Source organism: Mytilus galloprovincialis, chromosome 2 (assembly GCF_965363235.1).
Source record: "Mytilus galloprovincialis chromosome 2, xbMytGall1.hap1.1, whole genome shotgun sequence".
NCBI lineage: Eukaryota > Metazoa > Mollusca > Bivalvia > Mytilida > Mytilidae > Mytilus > Mytilus galloprovincialis.
Genome location: NC_134839.1, coordinates 43,140,524 through 43,164,471, shown reverse-complemented (window position 1 = coordinate 43,164,471; position 23,948 = coordinate 43,140,524). Strand labels below are relative to the sequence as shown.

The 23,948-nt window shown below is 32.5% G+C and overlaps 1 protein-coding gene across 3 annotated transcripts in view; it reads right to left on the bottom strand.

The window, feature by feature from the left end:
* The window catches only part of LOC143063636 (PAN2-PAN3 deadenylation complex catalytic subunit PAN2-like), a 295,154-nt gene that overhangs the window by 38,467 nt on the left and 232,739 nt on the right, over positions 1-23,948 (bottom strand). For all 3 annotated transcript variants that reach the window (XM_076235882.1, XM_076235883.1, XM_076235885.1), the window contains 3 exons: positions 23,104-23,227; positions 16,327-16,527; positions 3,852-3,942 (listed from right to left, as the gene is read on the bottom strand). In XM_076235882.1, the coding sequence (XP_076091997.1) occupies positions 3,852-3,942; positions 16,327-16,527; positions 23,104-23,227 (416 nt within the window). The remainder of the gene's footprint in view (positions 1-3,851; positions 3,943-16,326; positions 16,528-23,103; positions 23,228-23,948) is intronic.

Below are 23,948 nucleotides of genomic sequence, written 5' to 3'. Positions count from 1 at the left end.
GTGACACACTCGACTTGGATGAGTTGAATACTTTGGTCTGGTCCCTTAAACTTTGACACAAGTTTTGACTGTACATAACTGTCTCACCTGCTTCACTGATCATGGTTGAATTTATATCAAAAGGTTTAAATACTACTACATGTATCAATAAGTCAATGATCCATGTAAAAGAGATCAAGGTCAGATAATTCCTGCCATATATGTATATGTACATCTTACAAAGCTTTTTTTTTAAAAGCTCATTAAAGCGTATGTTAAAGTTGTTTGTCAATATGCTGAATCAAAATAAAGTTTAATTACTTATTATTCTTAACACATAATATAGTTAAATTATTACTTATAGTATCCCAAAACAGACTTTATCAAGAAAACTTACATCTGACCAATCATGAATGGACTGTGAAATAAGGACAAGGTGAAAATAACCCTTCCAGATGGACTTGTATGCATGCAATTAGTCCATTTACTATTAAACAACTGTTGACCTGTTGCTCATAGCACCTGAAAACGGCATTGAACAGTATAAGTGACTCCACCAAAATTCAAACTTGATCTGTGTTTTGTGGTAATAAGCATAGTGTATAAGTTTTGTAACATTTAGTTGAGGTCAACTATAGTTACAGAACAAAAACAAAAAAAATAGTATTTTTTTCCATTTGTAAATGGGCATAACTTTAGAACAGTAAAAGTAAATCCACAAAAGTTCAAATTTGAACTGTATTTTGTAGTATTAAGCATTGTGTATAAGTTTCATAACATTTGGTTGTAGCTTACTACAGTTACAGAATGGAAACAACTTTTGGAATGTACGTACATACGGACAAGGTTAAAACTTAATGCCCCTTCCACTACAACTGGTGATAAAAAGTGTGGAAACTTATTTGCCAGAGTGACCCATGGACAGACAGACCGACAGAGTGCAAACCTTCAGGCCCCTTCAACATCATCAGTACAAGACTAAAAATTCAGCAATTTATCCATTTGTAAAGGGACATAACTCTAGAACCATTATAGTGACACCCCTAAAATTCAAACTTAATATGTGTTTTGTGGTATAAGTTTCAAAACATTTGGTTGAGGCAAACCTAACAGAACAGAAACAAATAAATGGGGAATATGTCAATGGGACAGATATTATGCCCCTGCTTTGATATCATACCAAAGTTATAAAGGGACATAACTGAAAATGGTAGAAGTGATGCTGACCAATTTTGTACTTGATCCAAGTATTGGGGTAATAAATATAATGATACACCTAATCATTTAAACAACTGTTATGACAAAGTTTAATTAACAAACTAAAATGCATGAAAAGTATAACCAGATGCTCCGCAGAGCACAGCTATAATGACCGCAGAGGTTGAACCCTGAACAGTTGGGGTAAGTATGGACACAACATTTAAGCTGGATTCAGCTCTAAATTTGGATTGTGATTAAATAGTTGACACAGCATAGGTTTCTGACACAGAATGAATGTGGTCTAATGAACTAAAAATATTTTTTTTGCCTTTGAGCAATTCACTATGCTGTTGAATATTAATCCTCTCAAAAAAATGTTTGAAGAAATTTTCTTTTTATTTATGAAATCTGATATGAGAAAAATTTAACCCCCCCCCCCCACCCCATTTTTTTTTCACATCCCCCTTTCCCTTTTTCCAAAACTGATCTCAATTCAAATTCCTAATGGAGTTTGCAACAATAACTACTCATTTAAATACATCATAAAATATTAAAATGTAAAATAAAGTAATTGTTATCACTGAATGGTAAAGATTGTTTTAATTTATCAGTTGGTAGTAAAAGTGAATATACATTGTATATTGTATAAAACAATGATTTAAGTTGATTCAACTACTATTCTGGACAAAGAATGATAACTCCAATTGAAAATTTCTTGCTATTGCACAATATTGTGCAATTAGATATTTCTTGCTATTGCGCAATACTGTGCAATTGAAAATATTTGCTATTGCACAATACTGTGCAATTGAAGATTTCTTGCTATTGCGCATTACTATGCAATTGAAAATTACTTGCTATTGCACAATACTGTGCAATTGAAGATTTCTTGCTATTGCTATTGCTGAATACTTAATATAATAATTTTGGATCCTGATTTGAACCAACTTGAAAACTGGGCCCATAATCAAAAATCTAAGTATATGTTTAGATTCAGCATATCAAAAAAGCCCAAGAACTCAATTTTTGTTAAAATCAAACTTAGTTTAATTTTGGACCCTTTGGACTTTAATGTAGACCAATTTGAAAAAGGGACCAAAAATTAAGAATCTACTTACACAGTTAGATTTGGCATATCAAAGAACCCCAATTATTCAATTTTTGATGAAATCAAACAAAGTTTAATTTTGGACCCCGATTTGGACCAACTTGAAAACTGGGCCAATAATAAAAAATCTAAGTACATTTTTAGATTCAGCATATCAAAGAACCCCAAGCATTCAATTTTTGTTAAAATCAAACTAAGTTTAATTTTGGACCCTTTGGACCTTAATGTAGACCAATTTGAAAACGGGACCAAAAATTAAGAATCTACATACACAGTTAGATTCGGCATATCAAAGAACCCCAATTATTCAATTTTTGATGAAATCAAACAAAGTTCAATTTTGGACCCTTTGGGCCCCTTATTCCTAAACTGTTGGGACCAAAACCTCCAAAATCAATCCCAACAGTCCTTGTGTTAATTGATTTCTATTTACTTATAATACTTTTTGTAAACTCTTGTATAATAAATCTTGTTTAATTTTATTATTGATTTGTGTCTTTTGTTGACTACAATTTAAAGGTGATTCTGGATAACACTATCTATATATAATAATATTCAAGATAATAATAATTTCCTCAGAATTACCAATTTAGGGGCAGCAACCCAACAACAGGTTCTCTGATTTATCTGAAAACTCCAGGGCAGATAGATCTTGACCTGATAAACATTTTCACCCCTGTCAGATTTGCTCTTGATGCTTTGGTTTCAGAGATATAAGCCAAAATCTATATTTTACCCCTATGTTCTATTTTTAGACATTGCGGCCATCTTGGTTGGTTGGCAGGGTCGACAGTCACATTTTTTAAACTAGATACCCCAATGAGGATTGTGGCCAAATTTGTTTCAATTTGACCCAATAGTTTCAGGAGAAGATTTTTGTAAAAGTTAACGACAAATAACGGACGCAAAGTGATGAGAAAAGCTCACTTGGCCCTTCAGGCACTTTGGTTGACAGAGAGGGTCAACAGACACATTGTTTATACCAGATACCCTAATGATGATTGTTGCCAAGTAGTTTCCGAGAAGATGTATTTTTAAAAGTATCTGCTAAATTGAACTAATTGCAAAACTTTAACATGGATCACTGAGAAATAGAATACAACCAAGGTAAGTAATGTGAACACTGTGTGAAGGTTATGAAGCTCTTTCAAGGATCATATATACCAAATATATTTATCATATTACTCATTATACATGTTATAAGCTAAAAATTCACATCATGAAATAACAGATAATGATGTCTCATCTTATGTAATTTTGATAGTATAATAAAATCAAATTGCATACCTGCCAACTTTTGAAATTCACATGGGGTTTTCACAACATCAATTTCAAAGGTCAAAATTTTTTACTGTGTTTTTTGCCCACTCTCTTTTGTGCTCTAAAAAAGTGTCATAATTTTTTTTATATGTTATACTGATGATGAGCTCAGACTTTTTCTTACTTTTATTGCATGATTCTAGTTTTTCTAAATTATTGTGTAGAAAATATGAACATGGAGCTAGAATACTAGAATATATTTTTTTGTGTAGGAATATTAAAGTGATTGTTTTTTATAACTTACCCTGTGTATCATAGCACTTCACAATATTTTTCTTAACAAAGAAGATTGTACATGGTACTTTCCAGTCCATGTTGAAATTTGTAGCCTCATGCTGAAAATATAAAATAAATAAAATATTATTTTCAATTCAAATGAATACATTTACAGTAGTGTTCAATGCATACAAATGGTGATCTTTTATTGGCTGTAAGATGAATCATTTGTTTTTATCCTATGTTTTAATTTGTATGATAACAACCTTGGAGTCCACACACCAGTTAATCAACACTATTCTTTGCTTCAATTTTTCTATGAATTTGAAATGAAATGCTCCTCAGGGCACAGCTTGAAACGACTGGTCAAATGCTATACATTTGGGGCAATTATGGACACACTTTCAAGATTGATACAGCTATGAATTTGGATTGTGATTAAATAATTGACACTGCATAGGTTTCTGACAGGGAATGAATATGATCAAAGTACTGAAAAAATTGGAATTGGGACTTTTACCTAGTATGGTCAATTATCCTATAACTAAATGTATGTGCACAGTAAGATTCAGCATTTCCCCCATAGAAAATATCAATGGAATACCAGTTGATTCCACTGGAATTCCACTGGTTTCCAGTGACTCATTGGAATTCCACTGGTAAATCATATAAAACTTAAAATTCCAGTGGAATTTGATTGGTGATTCCACTGGAATGACATTTGGAAATTTTACCACTGTAATTCCAATTTGAAAATTTTACCACTGTAATTCCACTGGAATACATTGTTGGGTTGCATGATTTATAATTTAGATACTGATGGGCATTATTTTTCGTAGAAAAAGTACTTATATTAAATTCTCAGTACAATTCATTTCTACCTAGTCCAAATAATAATGATGTCTTGAAAGGCAATTTAATTGTTGCTTTGACAACTTCTGCAGCAACGTGCAAAGCAAAAAAAATAAAATTGCCATTCTGTTCAAAAATGTTTTTAATGCATCACCCTTATTTGTTTTTTATACATTGAAATTTATCTGAATACAGCCTCTCCCACCATACCGGCCAAATTAAGAAGACCCAGCAGATTTGCATTATATAAAATGGTTATTCCTTGAGAGCGGATACCAGCCGGTATTGTATTTAAATAGTTATATCATTATAACTCATTCTCGAAAAATGGGCCTTGTCATCTGAAATGATTTAAAATTACTGATCCGTACCTATCATTTGTATAAGTGGTCAATCAGGTCACCTAATAGTCCGAGGCAGTAATTACTGTTCACCTGTCAATTTCGTTTCATAACTCTCCTTTATTGCGTTATGATAAGGTGTAACATTTATAACTTACAGCACACATATAAATGAGTATGTATAAATGAGTATCTTAGGTGGCGTTTCAATCGTCAGAGTAGAACATTCTAACTAATTATTCGTGAAATATCATTAATGTATGGTGTTTATATTTTTTTATTCCTGCAAAATAAAACTAGAGGCTCTAAAGAGCTCACCTTGGTCTATGTGAATATTAAACAAAGGAAGCAGATGGATTCATGACAAAATTGTGTTTTGGTGATGGTGATGTGTTTGTAAATCTTACTTTACTGAACATTCTTGCTGCTTACAATTATCTCTATTTATAATGAACTTGGCCCAGTAGTTTCAGTGGAAAATGTTAATAAAAATTTACAAATTTTATGAAAATTGTTAAAAATTGACTATAAAGGACAATAACTCCTTAGGCGGTCGGTCAACTGACCATTAATATAATATAATATGTATATTTTTTATTCAAGATCTTTACATGCCATATATTTTGTACTGGGAAGTTATCATTCTTTTGATCCAAACCAGTCAATGTCATTCAATTTATTAATGGAATTGATGGTTATTAAGAGACAGTTTAACTTCCCAGTACAATTTTGTTTGAACTATCAAAAGTAGTGATACACATTGGAAAATTTTGATTTTAAGTCAGACTTACATCTAGAAATTGACAATGAGGGTCTGTTGATAACAAAACTTTACGACAAAAGAGATAAATTCCCAAATGGGAACTTTCCATTTCAATGAAGCAACATTCCAGCAGCGCCTGCATACAGAGTGTATATCTTGGAATTTAAATGTTTAAATCAAACAATTGATTGTCAAATATCATCCTTGTTCATTTGTCTATCTGTTTTTAGATGACAATCATATATTTTCCACCATTTTCAGGATGATATCTTGACAAATGGCTAAGTTGACATCATTCCTTTGTAAAATTTACGGACGCCATCTAGAGTTGGTTGAATGTTATGGACTATCCATTTCGCAGATATGTTCCTGATGTGGTAACAACAATCCCGTTCCCTTTTCACACATGTGACCTACAGATTTGTTACCAAGTTTGTATTTACACATGTGGATCAGGATCTGCTTACCCTTATAGAGCACCTGAGATCTCCTCAATATTTTGGTAAGGTTCATGTTGTTTAGTCTTTAGTTTTTACAATTTAAAATTTCCGGATTTTGTTCATTTCCGTTACCGGTAACCGTCAATAATTTCGTTTCATTTGAACTTCCTGTTTATAAAATTTCGGTTTTCATATTTCTTGTTTCGAGTACTTTAAAACAATTATGTTGACAAAATCTGCTGCTCAATGATTACAGTATCATCTACGGAGAATATAGAAAGATTACCAGAAGGGCATGAAATATTCGGGTAACGAGTATTAAATACGCTGTGTCCAACGCAAATCGCGAAATGTCACAAATAGGATATTTCTTTCATCAGAAAATTGTGGATTTATTAAATAATACATTGACTTTGTGTAAGCAAATTTGGGCTGTGAATGATTTCCAAAGTGCAAGAATCGTGAAACAAATTGGTAGAAAAAAAAGAGTTCAAAAAGTCGGCAAACATACACATTGTGTACTAGGAAACCCTTAGATTTACCTATGGCTATTGTTTTTATTTAAAAACACAAAATACCATTTACAATGTAATTATATATGCAACACTTCTTGCATAACTTGAGAATCTTAAAAGCGCCAATTTTACTATTCCTGCCAACACTTGTTTGAGTGTTCATTTTATTCATAATACTTGTGCTGCATACCATTGCATTTGCATAAGTTTATGGGGACTACAAACCATCGCTTAGAGAGCAAAATAAATTTGGAGTTGGTAGTCAAATGAATAGAAAATTTCTCCATGGTTTTACTGTTTGCTGAAAATATGTTTCTAAAGTAGCAATTGCATGTAGAACAGTCCGCGTTGCAAATCAGAGATGTTTATTCAAGAATTATGTACGATTCTTTATACATGTTTAAACATTTACATGGTATAAGCTAAATTTTGTAATTATAACACTTGCATATATATGAAGTTCACGCCACAAGAAGGTTTCAAATTGAATAAAATTTAAACAAGAATGTGTCCACAGTACACGGATGCCCCACTCGCACTATCATTTTCTATGTTTAGTGGACTGTGAAATTGGAATAAATTCTCTAATTTGGCATTAAAATTAGAATGATATTATCAAAGGGAACATGTATACTAAGTTTCAAGTTGATTGGACTTCTACTTTATCAAAAACTACCTTGACCAAAAACTTTAACCTGAAATTTGCACTATCATTTTCTATGTTCAGTGAACCGTAAAATTGGGGTCAAAACTATAATTTGGCATTTAAATTAGAAAGATCATATCATAGGGCACATGTATACTAAGTTTCAAGTTGATTGGACTTCAACTTCATCAAAAACTACCTTGACCAAAAACTTTAACCTGAAGCGGGACAGACGGACGAACGAACAGACGGACGGACGGACGCACAGACCAGAAAACATAATGCCCCTCTACTATCGTAGGTGGGGCATAAAAATAAAATCCTCCCACCCGCCCCATTTTTTTCAAAACTTTGGATGAAAATCTACTAATTAATTTTAGTTGGCCTTAGAGACTGATATTATTACTGGCACAAATACCAAAACTGATGTTGAATTGAATGGTTATGATTCAGCCGACAAGAATGAACAAACCATTGGGTTAGAAACAGAAACAATGGTACATGAATTAATTTAAGTGATGTTAACATGGCTAATGAAGCAAGTTTGACCATGACCACTGCATGTGTATCATTGTCACCGGGAATTGGGTACTAACGAAGCGGAAAGAAAAAATAAATTAACAAGTCTAGAATTTCTTTAATTTAGTTAATTTCTAGCGGTTTGGTGAGGGTATTGCTTCTGAAACGATTTACTGATATTTAAAGCTTAACTTTTTAAACCAATACGTAGTAAATAAATACAAAATTTTGTGTTATACTCCAAAACGGTGCACTTCGTACAAGAATTTTTCGAGGTCAATCGTCCTCCGTCCCATCGTGCTAGTGTTCACATATTTACAGTACCGCAACTTGTTTTCCAACTGTATGTCAACTTGATAGTTTTATTATATGTTTGTGCCGTCCTTTTCAAGACTTAGAATGCAATTCAAAACAGTGTGGCTGTGGCCATTGATTGACACATTAAATTCATCCATTGACTGGGACAATTTACGTGAACGTTTGTCTGTAACGACCACTGTTCACGACGTACCTACGATAGACATTTAAACTGTGGGGTTACCAAAGGTTTCTTAACGCCTTTAATTATAAAATAATTCGAAAAAATAATCAGGAATAACCTTTATGTTTTGATTTATATAATTGATATAAATTAAAACATCGTGTTATTTCTGATTAATTTTTCGAATTACTTTATTAAGGTGTTGAGAACCTTTGGTGGCCCCATAGTTTAAGTGTCTTTAAAAGTATATAGTGAGCAGTGGTTGTTACATACAAATGTTCACCTAAATTGTCCCAGTCAATGGATGAATTTAATGTGTCAATCAATGGTCACAGCCACACTGTTTTGAATTTCATTAAGTCTTTCCACTTTTCTGTGGAAAGACTTATTGTTTTTCTTCTGATTATTAAGTCTTTCCACTTTTCTGTGGAAAGACTTATTGTTTTTCTTCTGATTATTATTTTTTTTTTTTTCTTCCGCCAAATTTTGTTCTTGCGATAAATGTTTGTTTCGCAATATGTCGCTTAGATATTTCTCATATGGTATCGTATAGTTTATGCGCTTTTAAATTTCACCCTGCTAAGGCGAACCATTTTCTTTGTAAGAGTTATCTCCTTATTCACTGTTTATCATCTTTGTGCATCTCCTTTGTAACCATAAAAGATAGCGACAAAATTCCTTTTACATATTGTTTGTTACCTCCTCAGGAATTTTTGGCTAATTTGGATCGAAGCGATTCGATGACATTTTATAGGAGTTATCTACCTTTACAAAATAAATTTGTCAGTATGTTTTTTTAACTCGTAAACAGTTAACTGTATAACCCTGCAATGTTTTTATTTGAAGCCCCTAGGTCCTAACTTAGAAAATGAGGTCAAGGTCAAAGGTCAAGGTCAAGTTCTCAATTGTGACTTTTGCTTGTTTTTGCAATATCTTCGACACCTTAAAAGATACATATAAAAGAACAAGTGCAAAATGTCAGCTTTATTGTAATGAAGATATGCTACGTTTAATGCTATACAATTTAAGGTCATCTTATAGGAGTTAGTGCCCCTGAAATGTCTTGAAATACGGTTATTTGATTATAACTTCAAGTAAGTTCATTATCAAGGCATTTGACCTTAAACAAAAGGTAAGGTGACAAATGACCTTGAAAAATGACAACCGGAAGTGACCTTGAGAAAACCGGAAGTAGCCTTTTATGCAATTTTCTCACATAAAAGTACTCAGAATCAATATATTTTGTCATACAGAAACAAAAACTGATAACTGAAGACTAAAAATGACTTCCAACAAACCGGAAGTGGCCAATTATCTCCCATTCTACATACAAAAGTATATAGAAACTATATATTTTTGGAATCAGTTTGAAAAAAGCTATCACATGAGACAGGAAGTGACATTCATTTCACCGGAAGTAGCATATTATCTCCCTTATATCACTAAAAAATATAATTAAACTATTATTAATCGCATCTTATCCAAATTTCTTTGATGTGGAAAGACTTTCAATTGTTCTCTGAACAATTGGTTTTTAATTATTATTATTATTTTTTTCTTCCGCCAAATTTTGTTCTTGCGCAAAATGTTTGTTTCGCAATATGTCGCTTAGATATTTCCCATATGGTATCGTATAGTTTATGCGCTTTTAAATTTCACCCTGCTAAGCCGATCCATTTTCTATGTAAGAGTTATCTCCCTTTTCACTGTTTAACCTCTGTGTGCATCTCCTTCGTAACAAAAAAAGATAGCGACAAAATTCTTTTTACAAATTGTTCGTTACATCCTCAGGAATTTTTGTCTCATTTGGATCAAAGCGATTTGATGACATTTTATAGGAGTTATCTACCTTTACAAAATAAATTTGTCGGTATGTTCATTTAACTCATAAACAGTTAACCGTATAACCCTGGAATGTTTTTATTTGAGTCCCTTAAGTCCTAACTTAGAAAATGAGGTCAAGGTCAAAGGTCAAGGTCAAGTTCTCATTTGTGACTTTTGCTTCTTTTTGTATTTTCTCCGACACTTTGAAAGATACATACTAAAGAACAAGTGCAAAATGTCAGCCTTATTGTTATGAAGATATGCTACATTTAGTCTTATACAATTTAATGGCATCTTATAGGAGTTGTTGCCCCTAAAATGTCTTGATATGAGGTTATTTGATTATGACTTCAACTAAGTTAATTATAAAGGCATTTGACCTTGTACAAAAGATTAGGTGACAAATGACCTTGAAAAATGACTACCGGAAGTGACCTTGAGAAAACCGGAAGTACCCTTTTTTGCAATTTTTTCATCTTAAAGTACCCAGAATCAATATATTTTGTCATATAGATACAAACACTGATTACTGGAGACGAAACATGACTTCCAACAAACCGGAAGTGGCCAATTATTTCCCCTTCTACATACAATAGTATATAGAAACTATATATTTTTGGAATCAGTGTGAAAGAACATATCGTATGAGACCAGATGTGACATTCATTTCACCGGAGGTAGCATATTATCTCCCTTATATCACTCAAAAAGATAATTAAACCATTATTTATCGCATCAGTATGAAGAAACTACCTTCTTATCCAAATTTCTGTGGTGTGGAAAGACTTTCGATTGTTCTCTGAACAATTGGTTTTTAATTCTATAACATTATTTTTTTGAAAAGGACCGCATATACATATAATAAAACTAAAAAGTTTAAATAATTTAATTATAAAAACAAATATAAATATAACTCGCCTAACAGCATTGTAGATCATAGTACACGTATCATACACAATGTTTTGAAGGTTTCAATCATATCCCCTTATATTCTCCTATATGATAGTGAAGGTAAGGCTAGTTTTTTTCAGTCTCTCTGGATAACTTGTGTCATTGAGACCTGGTAGTTGTTTTTTTACCCTTCTGTGGACTCCTTTTATTTTATCAATATTGTTTTTCTTGTATGGAGACCATACTGAACTAGCATAGTCCAAATGAGTTCTGATCATGGTTTTATACAATGCTATGAATGTCTCAGTACCCAAGTATTTGAAAGTTCTTTTGCGAACTTCAAAAATGGAGTTGGCCTTATTAAGTTTTCGCTCTTCAACCTTTGCTATTGTATGGTTTAGTAGACTGTGATTTGTTGAGTGGTCAGTGTTATTTGATTTCTTACATATTTTGATGTATTTATATTTTTCAGGATGAAACGTTAGTAGCCATTTGTCAATTTTCTTCTTTTGCTTTTGATTATTGTCCTTTATTAATTAATAAATTTCAATCTTGCATGTATATTCTGCTTTATTACAATTTTCAAATTTTGTACAGGTTAAAACCATTTTTAAGCAGTATTTTGTACATGTTACGAGGTATTTTTGTACATGTTATAACTTGTATTTTGGCATTGTACAGGTTATAACATGTACAATATTTTTGTACGTTTTATAACCTGTACAAAATTGCAACTTGTACACGACATATATACACCTCGCCAAAAGTTAAGCAAATTCTATTTTTTGTTTTAAAATTAAATTCAATACTGCTTTGTTTCCATATATTTCATTAATCTATTGTTAACCCTTTCCTCAATGGAAATATTTTTTCTTACATACTTGATTTGCATAGGATTTTTTTAATAAAAAAAAAATCATCGGGTTTAAAGTATTAATGCATTGTGAAAATGAATATTTCATCAATGAAATTCAAATCAGATATATCTTTAATATTGGATGCTAATTTTTTTAAGTCTGATGCAGACATTTTGTAGTCAAAGCGTTTCAACTGAGGTACTACACAGGCGTCATTATGGAGTAAAGGGGGTGGCGTCAAAAAGCATCATTATGGAGGAAAGGGTAAATCGACAGGTAAGAATTCAGGTACAAATTCTATTCCTAGTTACTTTAAAAGCAGGTTTTATAAAGCTACATACAAGTTTTATCCTTGCAAGTTTCGTGCAATGAAATGTAACTGTTAATCGCAGAATAAATTGTGTCAATCTACGTGCCTGTAGACAAGTCAAAAGACCATTGCTGACTGGTATGTATTGTCAATCTCGACATCAGTGGTCACTTGGTCACTGCAATAGGACTCTGAGACAGTGGCGTCAAGTCCATTGGTCTGACGAGAGAATATTTCTCCAACATCATATTGATGAGCGCATGCGCGTATCGCATCCCCGGAATACAGCATACAGGAAACAGTACATTCTTGGAACTACAGCATTTGGTGGTAGGGGTTTGACAGTTTGAAGATGCTTTTCATTTGACTGCAATATGGACCTTTTTGTTCTGGATGGGACTATGAAGTGTAAAAAATATTGTGATAGCGTACCCGGGATATCGTTGTGCCACATTTTGACTATCACAATCTTGCAACTAGACCAATATTCATTGATGATAATGCTAAGCCACACAGAGCATGCATTTTTTAAGAAAATTTACGCAAGGAGGTAACTGACACTATTCCTTGACCACCCATGTCACTGGATATGAATTCCATTGAGCATGTTTGGGATAATATTGGTCGAAAAAATCAACAACAGGATTCTTGCTAGTAAGAACTAACAGGAATTACGAGCAGCCTTGAAAGAAGAATGGCAAAGAATTCCTGTTAGAACATTACAAGGCTTAGTTCAAAGCATGAGACGACGTGTAAATGAAATTTTCCGGAAGCGTGGAGGATACACTCGCTAGTGACCTTAATTGTACTTTGATGTATTCACAAATTGTCACTCTTGAATTTTAAAAAGAATTTTGTTTATAGTGCAAAGCAAATTTTTCAAAAACGTCAGTTTAAGTTGAAACTTTATCTTGTATTTTATTTAGCCATTTTACATCCATTTGCCCAAAATGAAAAAGTAAAAAATTTAATGATGAAAACAGTCCAAACTTTCACTTTTCAATTAACATTATATATGTTATCTTATAAAAACACAAATTTAGTTCATTGTATTGATATTTTGATTAGTTATGAATTCAGTAAACTAGAGGCTCTTAAGAGCCTGTGTCTCTCACCTTGGTCATATTAAACAAAAGACACAGATGGATTAATGACAAGATTGTGTTTTGGTGATGGTAAGGTGTTTGTAGATTTGACTTTACTGAACATTCTTGCTACTTACAATTATCTTCATCTATAATGAACTTGGCCCATTTGTAACAGAGGAAAATATTTTGTTAAAAATTTACAAAAACTATGAAAATTGTTAAAAATTGACTGTAAAGGGCAATAACTCCTTAAGGGGTCAACTGACCATTTTGGTCATGTTGACTTATTTGTAGATCTTACTTTGCTGATCATTACTGCTGCTTACAGTTTATCTCTATCTATAATAGTATTCAAGATATTAACCAAAAACAGCAAAATTTCCTTAAAATTGCCAATTCAGGGACAGCAACCCAACAACCGATTGTCCAATTTGTCTGAAAATTTCAGGGCAGCTAGATCTAGACATGATAAATAATTTTACCTCAGGTCAGATTTGCTTTAAATGCTTAGGTTTCAGAGTTATAAGCTACATTTTACCCCTATGTTCTATTTTTAGCCATGGCGGCCATCTTGGTTGGTTGCACGGGTCATCGGACACATTTTTTAAACTAGATACCCCAATGATGATTGTGGCTAAGATTGGTTAAATTTGGCCCAGTAGTTTCAGAGGAGAAGATTTTTGTAAAAGTTAACGACGACGGACGCCAAGTGATGAGAAAAGCTCACTTGGCCTTGTAGGCCAGGTGAGCTAAAAACGAATTTAGAAAATTATCAGGTGTTGCTTAACTTTTGGCGAGGTGTATATAAATAAACATAAGTAGAACAAAAACACAAGGCTCTCAAGAGCCTGAATTGCTCACATCTTATTTTTTGCTAAAAATATTTCCACAATCATAATTTTTCTTTTCAATTGATATAAATGAGTGTCTTGTAAATTCTATTTAAATGTTTTTTGTATCTGTCATATTTTCTTCAAAAGAGAAAAACATGCATTTTACCTACCCCCATCTTCCATTTTAGTCATAGTGGCTATGTTTCTTGACGTACAAGGAAATAAAATACAAAATTTGTACACGATATTCTGAAACTCATTCAGCCTAAGTTTTGCTGAAATTGATGTCATATAAACTTTTTTGTAGTTCTTACTTTGCTGAACATTTTTGCTGTTTACAGTTTATTTTTATCATTAATAATATTCAAGATAATAAATAAAAAATTCAAAATTTCCTTAACATTACCAATTTAATGGCAGCAACCCAACAATTAAGATTCATCTGAAAATTTCATGACAATTTTAACTCATACCAGATTTGGTCTAAATGGTTTAGTGTTTTAGATATTTGCTAATAAAAACTGCATTTTACCCCCATGTTCTATTTTTAGCCATGGCGGCCAAGTTTTTAGAAGAAACTGTAAAATAAAACACAAACATTATTATAGATACCCTAAGGATCATTCAGCTAAAGTTTGGTAGGAATTGGTTCAATAGTTTCAGTGGAGAAGATGTTTGAAATAGTTTACACCAGACAGACAACGACAACTGATGCCAAGTGATGGAACAAGTAGCTTTCAGTCAAGAAAATGACTGGCAAATATGACCCTTGGTGCAGACCCACCTATGATAGTCCTATATTGCATGTGGGTCTCACAAGATTTGACAAAAGTTCTTCACTAGTGCAGTAGCTACTGGAATGTGAGCAGGGTTAGACAATTGGTAAAGATTTGCATGTAGAGGTCTATTGTTTCTCTTCAGTTCAGACCCACTTAAGATAGTCCTACAACGCATTGACAGGGTACAAAAATAAATGTCAGTTCTTTCAAGTATTTGATTATTTTTAAAATAACATGATTGACAAAAGGTACTTGCATGCATTAAAGCTTCAATCTGATCACTCGACCAAATTCTTGTCTCTATATAGCATTTATTTCCTGATGTTGATTTCTTTTTTTTTATATAGCAAAAAACATAAATTAAAACAAATGGGGAATGTGTCCATGGGACACAGATGATGCCCCTGCTTGCATATCAAGTTTTAAAGCGACATAACTCATGAACTACAAAAGTGATGCTATTCAATTTGTACTTGATCCGAGTTATGTGGTTATAAGCATTGTTAATCCTGCTGCAAATGTTTGCACCTGTCCTAAGTCAGGAATCCGATGTACAGTAGTTGTCGTTTGTTTATGTAATTTATATGTATTTTTCGTTTCTCGTTTTTTATATAGATTAGACCGTTGGTTTCCCCGTTTGAATGGTTTTACACTAGTAATTTTGGGGCCCTTTATAGCTTGTTGTTCGGTGTGAGCTAAGGCTCCGTGTTGAAGGCCGTACATTGACCTATAAGGTCTACTTTTATAAAATGTTATTTAGATGGAGAGTTGTCTCATTAGCACTCACACCACATCTTCCTTTATCTATTGTGTATATGTCTCATAACATTTGGTTGATGCAAACTTAAGTTAGAAAACGGAAGTTAAAAGTCACGCCACAACAATTCAAACTTGATCTGTGTTTTGAGGTAATAAGCATTGTGTATAAATTTCATAGCATTTGGTTGAAGCAAACTTAAGTTAGAGAACAGAAACGAAAAATCCAGCAGTTTTTCAATTGTAAAGGGCATAACTCTAGAATGGTACAAGTCACACTACAAAAATTCAAACTTGACCACACACAACAATGCATTGATGAATACAACTAAAAGTTCCAAACAAGTTATAACTTTCCACGTTTGAAATGCCCAACAATCATGAGAAACAAAGATTTTGGTTGGCTTATCATGATTATCTTTATTGGGAAATTAAAAGTAAGGAACCCAACAATTTTTTTAGTGTAGAATTTCACAAAATCATGTTCTAGACCATTTTCAATAATGATCATGATCTTGGAATCTGAACATCGTGTAGTTTACACCTAAATCGTGATAATTGGCAGGTATGTGGAAATTATACTGACTACATTTGTTAAATAACCTCACCTTTTCAATAGGTGTGATAGAGAAATCATTCATCAAATACCACTGAGTACATGTAACACCTTCCTTCCGTTGGTGAAATGTCTCCCCAACAAAGATTTGACTAACGACTGTGTTTCCATTCTTTTGGTCCTTGATGTGACCAACTGTAGCATAAAGGTCATAATACTTAACACTGGGATCTTCATACTTCGGCCTGAATGACTGAAAATATTAATAAAACAAAGATATTTCTATCATAAATTTAATTAGAATAAAGCATTTCCTTGCAGTAATCAAGGATGTTGTTGAATTTTATAGTTTTATTTTCTAGAAGTTTTCAGACAACTGCAGCATACTTCTGTATCCATCCTGATTGGTATGTAATACTTTCAAAAACAATAAAATACTTCCCTAAGCGCAGCCTGTTTCAACTGCAGAAGTCAAACCCTGAACAGTTGGGGCAAGATTGGACACAATTATCAAGATTGATACTGTCTGAATTTGGATTGTGATAATTTTTTTTTTACATAATATAGGTCTTGGACACATAATAAATATGGTCAAAGATCTTAAAAATCTATTGCGCAATACAATTGAAAATTTCTTATTGTAACTTTCCAAAAAATTTGATGAAAAAAATTTACCCCCACTCCCTTCATACTTTTGGGATAATTACTCAATCCCTGCCCTCCTTTTGTGGTAGAACCATGGAACCTTCTGGTACAATTTTAAAGAGATCTGTACACTAAATACACAAGTTATAGTTTGGAAACTACAAAAATGCTTGTTTTTGGCCCCTTTTGGGCCCTTAAATTCCTGAACTGTTGGTACCATACCCCCCAAAATCAATCCCAACCTGACTTTTGTGGTATTGAACCTTCTTGTCAAATTCATAGAGATCCATTCACTTTAACTTAAGTTTATTTAATTGTCCTGAAACCAAATGTGTTTTTCGTATAATGACGACTAAGACGATAACATCATAGCCTTATACTAGCCCCAAATTTTTTGGTGGTCCTAAAAAAAAACTGTTAATCAACTCCATTACAGCAGAAACAGAATATCTTACTGCTTGATTTTATGATATTTATCACTAATTAAGACCAGATGCTCCGCAGGACGCAGCTTTATACAACCGCAGAGGTCGAACCCTGAACAGTTGGGGCAATTATGGACACAACATTCAAGCTTGATACAGCTCTAAATTTGGATTGTGAATAAATAGTTGACACATAACAGGTTTCTGACACAGAATGAATGTGGTTTAAAATTAAATTGGACATTTACCTATTATTGTCCAATATCCAAAATCTAAATACATGGTAGATTCAGCAGATCAAATAACCCTAAGAATTCAAATAAAGTTCAATTTTGGACCCTTTAGAACTCAATGTGAACCAATTTGATAACCGGCCCAAATATTAAAAATCTAAATACATGGTAAGATTCACCCAATACATTCAATTTTTGTTGAAATCAAACAAAGTTTAATTTAGGACCCCAATTTGGACCAACTTAAAAACTTGGGCCCATGATCAAAAATCTAAGTTTAGATTCTGCATATATCAAAAAACCCCAAAACATCAATTTTTGTTAAAATCAAACTAAGTTTAATTTTGGACCCTTTGGACCTTATTGTAGACTAATTTGAAAACAGGACAAAAAATTAAGAATCTAATTACACGGTTAGATTCAGCATATCAAATAACCCCTATATTTCAATTTTTGATGAAATCAAACAAAGTTTAATTTTGGATCGTTTTGGTCCCTAATTCCTAAACTGTTGGGACCAAAACCCCTTAAATCAATCCCAAGATTCCTTTAGTGGTTATAAACCTTGTGTTAAAATTTTATTGATTTCTTAAGTTATTATCGGGAAACCATCTGTCTTCGGACGACGCTGATGAGGAGGACAACGTGATACCAATGTTTTTGCGGTCGTATACAAATTATTAAATTTACCTATTATGGTCCAATATCCAAAATGTAAATACATGGCCATGGATTGATTCAGCATATCAAAATATCCCAAGAATTAAATTTTTGATGAAAGTTCAATTTTGGACCCTTTTGACCTCAATGTGGACCAATTTGATAACAGGGCCAAGAAATCAAAAATCTAAATACATGGTTAGATTCAGTATATTACAGAACAACAAGAAATCAATTTTTGTTAAAATCAAACAAAATTAAATTTTGGACCCTTTCATCCTTAATCATTTGTTAATGTAGACCAATTTGAAAACGGGACCAAAAACTTAAAATCTAAAAACACAGTTAGATTTGGCATATCAAAGAACCTCAATAATTTGAATTTTTATGAAATCAAACAAAGAAAATGAATTTGATACAGAAAAAATAACACACCTACCACAAAATTCTTCAAACAATTTACCAAAGAAAAGAAAAATAAAATTTCTGTTATCTTCAAAATGTCTAATAATGAACAATAAATTTGTAACTATATTTATACAACTCCTGTATAGCTTTTAATCATCAACACTTACAAATGACTTAGAAAACAGAAAATTATCAAATAAATCTGTCACTCTAATTATAATTGTCAGATAAGACATTAACCATATGGCTTTGTGTAATCAAACTTTATGTAAATAATTAACCATTTCTGAACAAAGAGAAATAACTCAATCACATTATAAATACCACTTTTGGATATCAAAAAGGGTGTTAACTGAACAATGAGAAGAGAAAATTGAACTTGACCTTCATAAAGTAAAAGGACACAACATATCAAAATTTGCCTGATGTACATCTCCAAACCAATAAACGATTATTACTTCAAAAATCTGGTTAAAAACTGCAAAATTTCCTTAAAATTAACAATTTAGTGGCAGCAACCAACAATGGCTTGTTAGATTCATCTGAAAATTTCAGTGCTGATAGAACTAGATATTATGATCACTTTCACCCCATGTCAGATTTGCCTCTAAAAGCATAACTCCTAAAGGGGTCAACTGACCATTTCGGTCATGTTAACTTATTTGTAAATCTTACTTTGCTGAACATTTTTGCTGTTTACAGTTTATCTCTATCTATAATAATATTCATGATAACAACCAAAAACAGCAAAATTTCCTTAAAATTACCAATTCAGAGGCAGCAACCTAACAATCGGTTGTCTGATTCATCTGAAATTTCAGGGCAGATAGATCTTGACCTGATAAACCATTTAACCTCTGTCAGATTTGTTCCAAATGCTTTGGTTTTTGAGTTATAAGCCAACAACTGCATTTTACCCCTATGTTCTATTTTTAGCCATGGGGGCCATGTTTTTTTAATGAAATGGGAATTAAAACACAAACTTTATTCTAGATACCCTAGGAATCAATCAGATGAAGTTTGGTTTGAATTCTTTCAGTAGTTTCAGAGGAGAAGATCTTTGAAATAGTTTACGACGGACGACGACGGAAGCCAAGTGATGGCAAAAGCTCACATTTCCTTTTGGAAAGGTGAGCTAAAAAAGCTTGTTTTGACCACTTTTTTGCCCTTAATTTTTATGATTATAATTAAAGGGACAAATTACTCAAGAACATTAGAATGACACCACCAAAATTCATACTTGATCTGTTTCATGTGTGAATAAGCATTGTGTATAAGTTTAATACCATTTGGTTGAGGCAAACTAAATTTGGAGATTGGAAATGAAAAATTCAGCTATTTTTATATTAATAAAGGGGCATAACTCTAGAATGGTATAAGTTATGCCACCCACTTTCATACTTGGATCTGTGTTGTGTGGTAATAAGCATTGTGTATTAGTTTAGAACATTTGGTTGATGCAACCTTAGGTAGCAATACACAGTTAAGAAAAAAACTTAAAAAACATCCTCTTTCCCCTCCTGTCTAACAAAGAAGGTTTTATATGTGTGTTATGCATGTATATACCTATAGAAAGAGAATCTTCCATAGATTTCATTTCTAATGGTCATAAGGGTGAAATATAATCCCTCTTGGGTGTAACCATGGCAACAATCTGCATTTCTTAGATACAAAATATAGCAAAAAAGGGGGGTGAACATGTCACAAAAGTCTCCAAAATTTGGTCTAAAGGAAAATTTCAATCAATTACAGTGATACCTTTCCTGAATCCATAGGTTTATATCTATCAAGTGGTCCAAAAAAAATCGTTTTTCCATAAATTGAATTGAAAAGATCGAGCGCAAAATCTTTGTTGATAAACACTACAATAATTTATGGACCTATGAACGGTACGGATAGGAAAATACGGACTGTCAATCATATAAATGGCCTATAAAACATGTTAAAAACAATCAAAATGTGCATATAAACCCACTAAGAAGGCTATATTATTCTTCAATTATCTAAAAAATCAATTTTATTGTACAAAAACTTTCATATTTAAACCAGGTGCTCTGCAGGGCGCAGCTTTATACGACCGCAGAGGTCGAACCCTGAACAGTTGGGGCAAGTATGGACAAAACATTCAAGCGTGATACAGCTCTGAATTTGGATTGTGATCAAATTTTTGACATTACATGTTTTTTTTTTACACAAAACAAATGTCAAGATTTTACAAATCAATTAAAGATTTCTTCTTCAAACTTTTTAAATCTAAAATTAAATAGTTGACACAGCATAGGTTTCTGACACAGAATGAATGTGGTCTAATGAACTTAAGTTTTTTTTTTGCCTTTGAGCAATTCACTATGCTGTTGAATATTAATCCTCTCAAAAAAATGTTTGAAGAAATTTTCTTTTTATTTATGAAATCTGAAATGAGAAAAATTTAACCCCCCCCCTTTTTTTCACATCCCCGTTTCCCTTTTTCCAAAACTGATATCAATTCAAATTTCTAATGGAGTTTGCAACAATAACTACTCTTTTAAATACATTATGAAATATTAAAATGGAAAATAAAGTGCTTGTTATCACTGAATGGTAAAGATTGGTTGGTAGTAAAAGTGAATATACATTGTTTATTGTATAAAACAATAAAAAAAATTTCATCAGCAACATTTTATATTGGCAAATTTCCAATGAAGTCATTTACATAAAGTTATTGGCAAATAAAAATAGAAAATGACATCATAGTCATGTCTGGCAAATGTCCAACATACATTATCTAAAAACATTTTAGATAAGATAAGGAAAAAAAGCTTCATCAGCAACATTTTATATTGGCAAATTTCCAATGAAGTTATTTACATAAAGTTATTGGCAAATAAAAATAGAAAATGACATCATAGTCATGTCTGGCAAATTTCCAACATATATTATCAACTACTATTCTATACAAAGAAAGATAACTCCAATTGAAAATTAATTGCTATTGCACAATATTGTGCAATTAGATATTTCTTGCTATTGCTGAATACTGTGCAATTGAAATTTTTTTGCTATTGCACAATACTTGATATGGAATCCTGATTTGGACCAACTTGAAAACTGGGCCCAAAATCAAAAATCAAAGTACATATTTAGATAAAGCATATCAAATAAGCCAAATAATTTAATTTTTGTTAAAATCAAACTTAGTTTAATTTTGGACCCTTTGGACCTTAATGTAGACCAATTTGAAAACTGGACCAAAAATTAAGAATCTACATACACAGTTAGATTTGGCATATCAAAGAACCCATTTATTCAATTTTTGATGAAATCAAACAAAGTTTAATTTTGGACCCCCATTTAGACCAACTTGAAAACTAGGCCAATAATTAAAAATCTAAGTACATTTTTAACTTCAGCATATCAAAGAACCCCAAGGATTCAATTTTTGTTAAAATCAAACTAAGTTTAATTTTGGACCCTTTGGACCTTAATGTAGACCAATTTGAAAACGGGACCAAAAATTAAGAATCTACATACATAGTTAGATTCGGCATATCAAAGAACCCCAATTATTCAATTTTTGATGAAATCACACAAAGTTCAATTTTGGACCCTTTGGGCCCCTTATTCCTAAACTGTTAGGACCAAAACTCCAAAGATCAAACTCAACCTTCCTTTTATGATCATAAACCTTGTGTTTAAATTTCATAGATTTCTCTTTACTTATACTAAAGTTATGGTGCAAAAACCAAAAACAATGCTTATTTGGGCCCCTTTTTGGCCCTTAATTCATAAACTGTTGTGACCTCAACTCCAAAAATCAATCCCAACCTTCCTTTTGTGGTCATAAACCTCGTGTTAAAATTTCATTGATTTCTATTTACTTATACTAAAGTTATTGTGCGAAAACCAAGAATAATGCTTATTTGGGCCCTTTTTTGGCCCTTAATTCCTAAACTGTTGGAACCAAAACTCCCAAAATCAATCCCAACCTTCCTTTTGTGGTCATAAACCTTGTGTCAAAATTTCATAGATTTCTATTCACTTAAACTAAAGTTATAGTGCGAAAACCAAGAAAATGCTTATTTGGGCCCTTTTTGGCCCCTTATTCCTAAAATGTTGGGACCAAAATTCCCAAAATCAATCCCAACCTTCCTTTTGTGGTCATAAACCTTGTGTTAAAATTTCATTGATTTCTATTCACTTTTACTAAAGTTAGAGTGCGAAAACTAAAAGTATTCGGACGACGACGCCGACGCCGACGCCAACGTGATAGCAATATACGACCAAAAAATTAAAATTTTTGCGGTCGTATAAAAATTCTCAGGGGCCATAATGCGAAACTAAACTTCTAACTGTGTATTGCTACCTTAAGAGAACGGAAACCAACTTTGGGATGTACGGACAGACATATGTATAGAAGGACAAAGGTAAAACTCAATGCCCCCTCTGCTACAGCGGGGCAAAATAATAAAAATTCCTCACATCTTCAGGGAGCTCCTCTATGTCTACTTTGCCATCAGACCCTAGGATGACCTTCAACACAAATGGTATCCAAACTAAGTCTGGGTCTTCATCAGGATTAACTGCTGGCATATCAGCTATTTCACTGGAATAAAGCAACAACATCAACAAAGCATGTGAAAACAGTTCCCTACACAGCCTTATATCTCACTGGTATTCTAAATCATTGTGATGCATATATTTAAAATAAAAGATCAAACATAAATTTATTTATAATAGCTTTGAAACTTTATAACATACCTGCCAACCCTCCCGTTTTGAGCAGGCGACTCCTGCTCAAATGACAAAATTAGGGAAATCCCCCGGTTGCCGAAACCCTCCTGCGCAGGAGTATAGAATCTCCCGCTTTTGGATATTTTAGCTTTGAATGACAAGTCCACATTAATTACGTTTTTGTGTCACTGATGAGGGTTGTTGTTACCTGTACACAGACCATGTGAAATTAAATGGCTTCACTTGACAGCTTGGGTGTCAAGCATAGTACTAATTAACGATCATTAAGGAGGCTCGCGGGTATAAGATTTTCAGAAAAAATTAAACATTAATTTTTCATTACAAATTTTATTGATTACCTTAAGTAGCTGTTACTTTATCATATGGTACAAAAATCATTCCAAACAATCAATTCGTGTTGGCTCCAGCGGACTTTTAAAATCTTTTTTAACTCATCGGTGACCTATATTTTTTATTGTTGTTTTCGAATAAGCTGTACATAGACTAAATAATTGTAAAATTTTAGCGATTTCTGTAATTTAGTTCTTTTTTTATTTCGATATTGCCGCTATGTCTCCTATTAGTTCAACAGA